Below are 11,904 nucleotides of genomic sequence, written 5' to 3'. Positions count from 1 at the left end.
ATAATGTACATATATGTTTAGTTTTTTTATCATGAAGATTTTCATATTGAGTCAGATTTTGTGGGTGGTTACTCTATATATTCTTACTCATTCTGGGGGCATGGGTGGCCCAGTCGTCTAAGGCACCGCGATTCGCTGTGTAGAGTTGCGTCCCTTGAACACGCCAGAAACCTTTGATTGTGGGTTCGAATCCAGGTTCGCCCCGATTATGTTTCTAGGTCTGTATGCACCATACCCATGCTCTAAGGTTTCACCGAAGTGGTAAACGTCTGAGACCTGCATCACTTCGGGCTTTCCTCCCACATTAAGCTGACATGCTGTGATATAACTGGAATACTCTTAAAAGCGGCGTTAAACCCAACTCACCCACTCACTCTTACTCAGTCATATGATCATCTCGGCAATCCAAACCAATGATCAGTGGATTCTGCCCCAGCTAAGGGAAGTAACTCTGCACAGCAAACTCTGGCAGCATGGAAAACTCCACCTGTATCAGTCATCCTTGGTGGTTGAACGTGTTGTTACACACGTTCCCAAAGAGTTCATACGGACAACAAAGCACATACTTTTTTTCACAATGTAATTTATTAATAAGTTTTAAAATAAACATAGTTTACATAAACTACATCCTATCTCCATTATGCCTGAGTCGGGTTACACAAATGCTTACTGCAAGAAGATCCGGAAACAAGTGATTTCACTGACTATAATATCAGCACAAGAGGAACATTTCATAGTACATTGCATTGAATCGGCTAACACAGTCTTTTTAATGCGACAAGATGCTTTAAAGTAAATCTTCAACACAAGAATAAATCAATATTTCAGTCTAACTAAAATTGAACTTTATCCAATGACAGATACATTATAAATTTATCACATTGTTATTTAAAAGTTGTAAAATAAAGACCACATTTACAAATATTCTGAGATGAGCTTAAAATTTAAATACCATCAAATAATTACTGATCAATTGATGTAATAGTTCATTACAAAATAAATAAAATCAAGTTGTACAGGTTTAAAACATTTTTTAAAAATTCCAAAATGAAGATCCAAAAATAAAATCTACTACACAAAAATGACAAATCAAATATCAAGCGTTGATGCATTTGACAAATTAATATCAAAAGTACTGATGTTGAAAATTTGCACCATGATTGTGTTGTGGACCTTTTGTTCAACATTGTAGAGGGTAATCTTGCAAGCCCAGAATAGGTAGTTCCAGAAATCTCATGTTTGGAAAAAAATGACATTGGGTACAGATCATAAACTCTTGGCAACTGTCTAGATCTATGAAGTCTCCCAATCTTTCAACAGAATATCAGCAAGTCAGAATTTGAACATCGTAGCACCAACGAATCACTGGCTTTAGGCACATGGTGGATATCAGTTGATATCAGCCTACGTTATTATGTCAAGGTTATATCACACACATACAGCATGCCCTACAGTTCACATTTGTGGTCACAACACTTACTTATTGTCACAATTCACATTTATTGTCACAATTCACACTTATTGTCACAATTCACATTTATTGTCACAATTCACATGTGATGTCACCACTAACATTGAGGTCACATTCACATTTATTGTGGCAATTCACATGTCTTGTCACCACTAACATTGAGGTCACATTCACATTTATTGTCACAATTCACATGTCTTGTCACCACTAACATTGAGGTCACATTCACATTTATTGTCACAATTCACATGTCTTGTCACCACTAACATTGAGGTCACAGTTCACACTTATTGTGGCAATTCGCGTGTGGTGTCACCACTAACATTGAGGTCACAATTCACACTTATTGTGGCAAGTTGCGTATTGTCACCACTAACATAGAGGTCACAATTCACACGTGTTGTCACCACTAACATTGAGGTCACAGTTCACACTTATTGTGGCAATTCGCGTGTGGTGTCACCACTAACATTGAGGTCACAATTCACACGTGTTGTCACCACTAACATTGAGGTCACAAGTCACATGTGTTGTGATAACTAACATTGAGGTCACACAATTCACACTTATTGTCACAAGTCACATGAGTTGTCACAACAAACATTTGATGTCACAATTCACATTTGTTGTGGCAAATCACACTTAATGTCCTAATTCATGTGTTGTCACAACTAACATTTGATGTCACAACACATGTTTTTGTCACATGTACCATTCATCATGACAATACACATTAATTGTGACAATTCCCACTTGTAGTCACAATGCGTTGAGCATCTTACAATCAACACAATAAGTTCCAATATCAAATATGGCACCTGCTACACAACATCTACACCTGATTTTGGTTCAAATGAATAATTGAATGTCAAAAATATAAAACTTGAATCTTCATTATTTATTCATGAATAAAATGTTTAAGAAGGGTTTTCAGCCAAAGTTTTTCTCCATACATACTGTACATAATATACTACTCACCAAAGACGTATTTATCTATATACGTCTTTGTTCTGACAGTTTGATGTTTAAAAAGAAAATTACTTTGGATGGATTTTAATTCATTACAAAGTCGGAACATTTGCATATTTGTAACACTGTATGTAGTTGTTCACAGTAGATACTGCCAAACTACAAAATACTTATAATTTATGAAATAATTTATTCAACTTTACCCACAACAAAAACTTTCCAAATTGAACGAGTTCCTGTTGGAAATACAACAATGTATCCAGTATATATTTTCTGCAAATGAACCATCATCAGTTCCCTGTATGAAGAATGTACATGTTTTGCATGAAACCGACACATAAAGATACAATGTGGCATCTATGTGAATTATGCATGTTTTGTATTATATATTGTACAGTCGGAATACAAAATGTACAAAAATATCTATCTTACACCTCTTCAGATACCAATTCCAGACCGTCTTGGAGGTTGCTTGGTTTTGTAGAATGCAGGTTCGATACTGCTGGGGTGATATGTCTTGCTTAACATGGAAAGAGGCCCAAATCCTCTTTACAGAAAACTAGTCATCACCACCCCTTGAAGTAAGTCATCACCCCCTTGAAGTTAGTCGTCACCCCCCCTTGAAGTAAGTCGTCACCCCCTTGAAGTAAGTCGTCACCCCCCTTGAAGTAAGTCATCACCCCCCTTGAAGTAAGTCATCACCACCCTTGAAGTAAGTCATCACCACCCTTAAAGTAAGTCATCACCATCCTTTGAAGTAAGTCGTCACCCCCTTGAAGTAAATCATCACCACCCCTTGAAGTAAGTCATCACCACCCTTGAAGTAAGTCATCAACACCCTTAAAGTAAGTCATCACCCCCTTGGAGTAAGTCATCACCACCCCTTGAAGTAAGTCATCACCACCCTTGAAGTAAGTCATCACCACTCTTGAAGTAAGTCATCGCCCCCTTGAAGTAAGTCATCGCCCCCTTGAAGTAAGTCATCATCACCCTTGAAGTAAGTCATCACCACCCTTGAAGTAAGTCGTCACTACCATTGAAGTGTGTTATAGCACTTTGAAGTAAGTACTGGGTAAGCATCATCTGTGAAGTAAGTTATCCCACCCTTGAAGTAAGTTATCCCCACCCTTTCATTACACAATGAACACCTTATATGAAGTGCTATATCACCACCCTGAGATTAAGCAAGGATCCTTCCTACAGTAATCAATAACTGCCATTAACAATATCCAACACACAGACACATGTATGTTAATTATCTGACAGATTACTGTACATTTGGTCACACTGTCAATGTACTTTAGCTGTACATTACATCGTTTATTAATCACTCTATGTCGCTACTGGTCAGGCTGCATATGCTATGATACAATGTAGGGCTGGGATGGGTAACTCGGGTACTCGGGTTACGTAGCATGATATATTGTTTAAAGACAATAACAATAAAATTCCATGGCAACACTACTACAAGTCGCTAATGTTCGCATTTCTCTCCGACTATGCACGTATTCCTTCTGATAAAGCTTCAGCCATCTTCAGTGCATGATTAGATTGTTTTATAGGTGTGCCTCAATTGTCTTTGCCAAAGCTCCGGTGACAACAATTCCCACTCTGACATACTGTACCAACCTTGAGCCCCACAGCGGGAACCTGGGTAGGGTCGGGTAATAGGGGGGTCGGGTAATAGGGGGGTCGGGTAATAGGGGGTCGGGTACTAGGGTAGTATATTTGGACTCATCCCAGCCCTAATAGAATGGTGACCTACATTCATGCATACAGTGCTATATACAATTCCATAAATCATAAATACAATACTTAGTAGTTGTAGCCACTTTCCATGCAAAGCACGAAAAGGCGTGACCCGTGAGAGAGAACAACATGTGAGTGAAGATAAATACAAACAGTTTCTAACATAATGTACATTTCACACATTAACATCCACTGTACATCACTTGGCAAGCCTTCCGTGACGAACAGTCATAGCATTGAAAGGATTAAATGTGGTAACATTTCTTCACCTGTTGGTTTTGAGAGAAAAGGGTAAAAAAGTATGAAATTCTTGGTGCTGTGTAATGTAAATTTGCATACTTAAGGCTAACAAAAATAATAGTCTTGGTTCTCAGGCACCACATCATCATAAAGTTTGACGCACGTTTCGATTATTTTTATTTAAAAAAGAAATCCTTAAATATTCCAAGTCCAACGGAAGTCAAATACTGTATTCCGGTATTTTACTCATCCAGGAATACATTTATGTAGCGAGGCACTTTCCCAGGTTGATTGTACACAACTGTTAATCTGGTCACATACTAGCTTGAACAAGCAAAAAAAAAAGAAAAAAAGAAAAAAGAAATAGACATCACCCGCCCACACTATATTTTCAAAAGCCGTTGCCTGTGAAGCAATTCTTTTATTTTTTTAAGCCTAATACCATATATGACATATAACTTCATTGTTGAAAGAGAAACTGTACCTTCGATGTATCATTCCTTATAGTAAAGTTGGAACTGTAAATAGAAATATCTTGTACAGTCGCATCCTTGTTATTTCTGATTCCATAGGGTTTTAGGCTATTATACCAAGATGAATGAGGCAACAGAAAGGTCAATTTCAACTAAAAGTCAAATGTATGGAAGACAACCAGTATATTCAGACACTAGATGCATAGTTTCAGTGTTTTTAGCAACAGTTTCCATATCCACGTAATCACCACAGTAATTTTTTCCAGGATGTGAGTGGAACCGGACTCCTTAACATGATATGTGTCTAGTTTCATGTATCGCATTGTATCATGGCAAAGAAAATAATTTCAAATTTTCGGCCTATACTAACTTCACTGTTGCAGAATTTTAGCAGGTCCACTTAAAAAAGAACAAACCATATATGTCCTCATTAAAACTTCTTTCCATGTCATATTCCATTCATTAGAAGGTAAATTTATTATAATTGGGCAAAAGTGCAAAATGACATGTATTACAGTTCCAGTTCTATAAGTTTTGCATAGTGGGAAGTTATGAAGATGTTTTATTGCGAATATTGAATATGATATGAACACGTATAAAAGTATAAAACAAAGGACGTCTGAAGGTAAAACACTCTAACCCACAATGCTAGAGAAATATTAGACATTTCAATGCATGGGTGGTGAATCAATACAAAAACACTGGAATCTGCATTGAAAGTTATGATTTACACAATGAAGCGATACATGAGAACACATTCTGTATAAAGACTTTCAATTTTCAGATCACTAGATAAATATACGACATGATATGTAAATATATTTGTATGCTAATATCCTCAGTTAAAAGTGATATCATCAGAACCCCCATGAAAAAATGCTTCTGTAACAATTGTATACTTAGCACTTTTGAAAAACAAACACTTCACATCAGATAAAATCGAATTAGTTCTATCAAAAATTAGTATTAACAAATAGCAACAACTTAAAAGGTTAAAATTTTGAATAATGACTAAATATGAAACTCACAATCCTTTCATATCTATTTTTCAACTGTAAAATTTGTCAAACTAACATGGTACCAAAGTTTGCATGTTTTCTAGAATGAGGATTTATGCAGCTGGACATGCGGATCTCCGTATATTGCGGCTATCAACCAGCGAGTACCAGTCCACCACGTTCCCATCAATGTTGACATTCCTCATGCAGCCACTGAAACCCTCTCGGGTGGAGGCTGCGACTTGGGGGAAACTCTCTGTAACACCAAGATAACATTCAGTGAGTGAGTGAGTGAGTGTGTCGGGTTTTACTCCGCTTTAACAGTATTTCAGACATGTCACTGCTGATTAGGCTTACCATCAATTGAGTTGGGTTTTACACTGCTTTGAACAACATATACCATGGCATATCAAATTAATGTGTGAGGAAAGCCCAAACTTGTTCAAACCATAAGCATTTGGTGCAAGTACACCTATGGGATGCCATTCTGTACTATTCATGGGGTGGGGGGGGGGATGTTGTTGCTGCAATACGTAATATCTGAACAAGATGACATGCAAAACATTCCATGTATCGGCAACGATACTTGATATGATGATTCTGCGATAAATACTGACTGACTGACTGAGCTGGGTTTAATGCTGCTTTTAACATTATTCCAGTTATATCAAGGTGTGTCAGCTTAATGTGAGAGGAAAGCCCGAAGTGATGCAGGTCTCAGTCGTTTACCACTTCGGTGAAACCCATGAGCACGGGTATGGTGCATACAGACCTAGAAACATAATCGGGGCGAACCTGGATTCGAACCCACAATCATAGGTTTCTGGCATGTCCAAGGGACGCAACTCTGCACAGCGAATCGCTGCACCTTAGACGACTGGGCCACATGTGCCCCCTCTGTGACAAATAACCTCTATCTTATCTCAGAGTGTGGCCGATAAGTTTTGTAAATGCCCCGTGATTTATGCTGAAGGGCCTGTTCCCTCTTGTTCAGTACCTTGGCAGAGCACTGCTGAAGATCAGTGCCCATGGTTATTCAATACTGCATGTTACAGGTATGCTTATATTTTCAAGTGTTTTGGTTTTCTGTTGGAGCTCACCTGGCATGCCCCCTATAAACATGGGGCTGTCTGTTGGTGTGGTACGGAGGCTGCCGAGGCTGGGCCCAAATCTCTTGCCCCAGTCATCCACTTCTATGGATACGACATTCCGTATGACCTCTGCTGTCACTCGGTGCCACTTCTGATCACAGGGAATGTACTGTTTTGTATTTGGCGAGAAAGCTGTGAACTTGTCGTCATTGTTCTTAATGGTGAATTGAACCTGGAGAAAGAGTGTTTGAATTAGACATACGGGGAGTCATCAATATTGCAGGTTGCACAGATCATGATAGTCTGTCTTACAGACCCTGATACAAACATATCAAATACAGCCCATGCAAGTCTATAATGTTTGGCAAGTCTAGATTACTGCAGTTTCAGGCTGAAATGAAGAGAGTCTCTGGGCTCCTTTTTATTATATTTTTATTAAGATAATTTCTTTTCTGTAGGATATGTTCATTTCAGAGCCTAGATGTTAGTCTAAGATCATGGCAGTTGCTGCAGTAATCCTGGAAAGGTCTATACAGTCGTGCCCCGCTTATACGGACTTCAGATATCCGGAAACCTCGGTTCCCGGACGATTTTCATTCAAAACGAAATAATTACTATATAAATTTACCCGTATATACGGAAATTCAGTTTCCGGAACCGGACGGTCATTTTCATACACAAAACACTGAAATGCACACAAAATTGTCTCACTTATCCGGACAATACACTTCCGAGGGTGGTAATCCTTCCGCTGGTGTTAATCCTTTGATTCGTGAGAAGTCAATTAACCAAGTGACACATTATTGTTTAAAATTCAAACCTCAAAATGTGGTAAAGTTCAAACTTCCATGACAGACTTTTTGAAACGTGTATGAATAAAGATTGAGTGGATGTATCTGTTTGTTCTGTCATCTGTCATGAGTTGCATAATTGAAGGGAAGTAACTCTTCCAGTAAGAAGCTGGTTTCAGTTATACGGAAATTCGTTTATACGGACGAATTGTGAAATGACGCAAGTGTCCGTATAAACGAGGCACGACTGTACATGCTGCCATCAGCAACATCAACAATGGAAGCACTTCCACTGAATGAAATGTCAATTATTTAATCCATAAAGGTTCCGTTATGAGCATAAGTTGAAAAGCCTATCAAATATTTGTTCATGTTTTCAAGTTTATAATAGATAGACTATTTAATTCAAACTTTTAGATTACTTTGTTAATGAGATTAACATGTTATTTGAAAAGCAAAGCATTTTCTTACTGATCTTTGACTCCCAAAATATGTCATCAATGCAGAGTGAATATAAATTTCTCTTTGAGTGTTATTTAATTACAATATTGACATATTTCTCAGATAAGTATAGTATTTCATCACTAAATACATAACAAGGCCTAGTTTCCTAAATACATCAAGTTATGCTTACAAGAAATATAAACATTGGTTCTCAGGCAATGACTTTTGAGAATATAGTGCAGTAGGGTGGTGTTTTTTTGTTGTTGTTGCTTGTTCAAACTAGTATGTAACTAAATAAACAGTTGTGTACCATCAACCTGGGAAAGGGCCTCCCTACATAAACAAGCATACAAACTCCTATTGCCGCCACGACCATAACATGATATGCGCAGTAAAGCAGTGCCCATGTATAGGGGGAGTTACTGGGTGCTATATTGGATTGCATTGTTACTAAGTATTAGGATTTTAAAAAAAAATTGAAATGGAAATAGAAATGAAATGTGCAGTGGACTTTATGATGATGTGGGCAGTGCCTGTGAACCAAGACTATTTTATTTTTTTATCCTTATGTATCATATCATTCATATACAGACAACTTTGATTCTGAGTCTTGTTCTCATCCAGTTCATTACTTCGTGTCCATACAATCATAATATTTACCATTCCTTTGTACACCTCCAAGGTCATACCAAGGTCCCCAGATTCGCTACTAATTGTGACAAGTGTGCCATTCCCTGAGTTGGTTCGGAATTCCAGGCTGATCTTCAGGAACTCTCCTATATGGAATGCTTGTGCTGGAATAAAAAAAAAACATCGCAACATTCAACTTTGTGAAATGGGGTTTACCTCACCGCCCTGTCACTCAGCATGGATTAAAAGGATTATGTGTACTGCCTGCATGAACATGGTGTTATAGTCTCTGTGTGTATAGATGACCCTGTATAGGGTGAGGGAACATTCACAGATACTGCACTGTACTGCCTGCATGAACATGGTGTTATAGTCTCTGTGTGTATAGAGGACCCTGTATAAAGTGAGGGAACATTCACAAATACTGCACTGTACTGCCTGGATGAACATGGTGTTATAGTCTGGATGTGTATAGAGGGCCCTGTATAGAGTGAGGGAACATTCACAGATACTGCACTGTACTGCCTGGATGAACATGGTGTTATAGTCTGGATGTGTATAGAGGGCCCTGTATAGGGTGAGGGAACATTCACAGATACTGCACTGTACTGCCTGGATGAACATGGTGTTATAGTCTGGATGTGTATAGAGGGCCCTGTATAGAGTGAGGGAACATTCACAGATACTGCACTGTACTGCCTGGATGAACATGGTGTTATAGTCTGGATGTGTATAGAGGGCCCTGTATAGGGTGAGTGAACATTCACAGATACTGCACTGTACTGCCTGGATGAACATGGTGTTATAGTCTCTGTGTGTATAGAGGGCCCTGTATAGGGTGAGGGAACATTCACAGATACTGCACTGTACTGCCTGGATGAACATGGTGTTATAGTCTGGATGTGTATAGAGGGCCCTGTATAGGGTGAGGGAACATTCACAGATACTGCACTGTACTGCCTGGATGAACATGGTGTTATAGTCTGGATGTGTATAGAGGGCCCTGTATAGGGTGAGCGAACATTCACAGATACTGCACTGTACTGCCTGGATGAACATGGTGTTATAGTCTGGATGTGTATAGAGGGCCCTGTATAGGGTGAGTGAACATTCACAGATACTGCACTGTACTGCCTGGATGAACATGGTGTTATAGTCTGGATGTGTATAGAGGGCCCTGTATAGGGTGAGTGAACATTCACAAATACTGCACTGTACTGCCTGGATGAACATGGTGTTATAGTCTGGATGTGTATAGATGACCCTGTATAGGGTGAGTGAACATTCACAGATACTGCACTGTACTGCCTGGATGAACATGGTGTTATAGTCTGGATGTGTATAGAGGACCCTGTATAGGGTGAGGGAACATTCACAGATACTGCACTGTACTGCCTGGATGAACATGGTGTTATAATCTGGATGTGTATAGAGGGCCCTGTATAGGGTGAGGGAACATTCACAAATACTGCACTGTACTGCCTGGATGAGCATGGTGCTATAGTCTGGATGTGTATAGAGGGCCCTGTATAGGGTGAGGGAACATTCACAAATACTGCACTGTACTGCCTGGATGAGCATGGTGTTATAGTCTGGATGTGTATAGATGACCCTGTATAGGGTGAGGGAACATTCACAAATACTGCACTGTACTGCCTGGATGAACATGGTGTTATAGTCTGGATGTGTATAGATGACCCTGTATAGGGTGAGTGAACATTCACAGATACTGCACTGTACTGCCTGGATGAACATGGTGTTATAGTCTGGATGTGTATAGAGGACCCTGTATAGGGTGAGGGAACATTCACAGATACTGCACTGTACTGCCTGGATGAACATGGTGTTATAATCTGGATGTGTATAGAGGGCCCTGTATAGGGTGAGGGAACATTCACAGATACTGCACTGTACTGCCTGGATGAGCATGGTGTTATAGTCTGGATGTGTATAGAGGGCCCTGTATAGGGTGAGGGAACATTCACAAATACTGCACTGTACTGCCTGGATGAGCATGGTGCTATAGTCTGGATGTGTATAGATGACCCTGTATAGGGTGAGGGAACATTCACAAATACTGCACTGTACTGCCTGGATGAACATGGTGTTATAGTCTGGATGTGTATAGATGACCCTGTATAGGGTGAGGGAACATTCACAAATACTGCACTGTACTGCCTGGATGAACATGGTGTTATAGTCTGGATGTGTATAGAGGACCCTGTATAGGGTGAGGGAACATTCACAAATACTGCACTGTACTGCCTGGATGAACATGGTGTTATAGTCTGGATGTGTATAGAGGACCCTGTATAGGGTGAGTGAACATTCACAGATACTGCACTGTACTGCCTGGATGAACATGGTGTTATAGTCTGGATGTGTATAGATGACCCTGTATAGGGTGAGGGAACATTCACAAATACTGCACTGTACTGCCTGGATGAACATGGTGTTATAGTCTGGATGTGTATAGATGACCCTGTATAGGGTGAGGGAACATTCACAAATACTGCACTGTACTGCCTGGATGAACATGGTGTTATAGTCTGGATGTGTATAGATGACCCTGTATAGGGTGAGGGAACATTCACAAATACTGCACTGTACTGCCTGGATGAACATGGTGTTATAGTCTGGATGTGTATAGATGACCCTGTATAGGGTGAGGGAACATTCACAAATACTGCACTGTACTGCCTGGATGAACATGGAGTTATAATCTGGATGTGTATAGATGACCCTGTATAGGGTGAGGGAACATTCACAAATACTGCACTGTACTGCCTGGATGAACATGGTGTTATAGTCTGGATGTGTATAGAGGGCCCTGTATAGAGTGAGCGAACATTCACAGATACTGCACTGTACTGCCTGGATGAACATGGTGTTATAGTCTGGATGTGTATAGAGGGCCCTGTATAGGGTGAGGGAACATTCACAAATACTGCACTGTACTGCCTGGATGAACATGGTGTTATAGTCTGGATGTGTATAGATGACCCTGTATAGGGTGAGGGAACATTCACAAATACTGCACTGTACTGC

General features: G+C 39.6%; 1 protein-coding gene across 1 annotated transcript in view; it reads right to left on the bottom strand.

Annotated features, from left to right (window-relative positions):
- Positions 1–5,977: 5,977 nt before the first annotated feature.
- Positions 5,978–11,904, bottom strand: part of LOC139479756 (laminin subunit alpha-2-like) — a 156,554-nt gene continuing 150,627 nt past the window's right edge. Inside the window, exons 59-61 of the mRNA XM_071262614.1 lie at positions 8,887–9,020; positions 7,001–7,223; positions 5,978–6,156 (exon numbers count right to left, since the gene is read on the bottom strand). Coding sequence (XP_071118715.1) covers positions 6,014–6,156; positions 7,001–7,223; positions 8,887–9,020 — 500 coding nt within the window. The 3' untranslated portion in view covers positions 5,978–6,013. The remainder of the gene's footprint in view (positions 6,157–7,000; positions 7,224–8,886; positions 9,021–11,904) is intronic.

This window comes from Haliotis cracherodii, unplaced genomic scaffold (assembly GCF_022045235.1).
Source record: "Haliotis cracherodii isolate W230 unplaced genomic scaffold, xgHalCrac1.p SCAF_4, whole genome shotgun sequence".
Taxonomy (NCBI): Eukaryota; Metazoa; Mollusca; class Gastropoda; order Lepetellida; family Haliotidae; genus Haliotis; species Haliotis cracherodii.
Note: the sequence above shows the minus strand (reverse complement) of the source record. Positions and strands in the feature narration are given on the sequence as shown.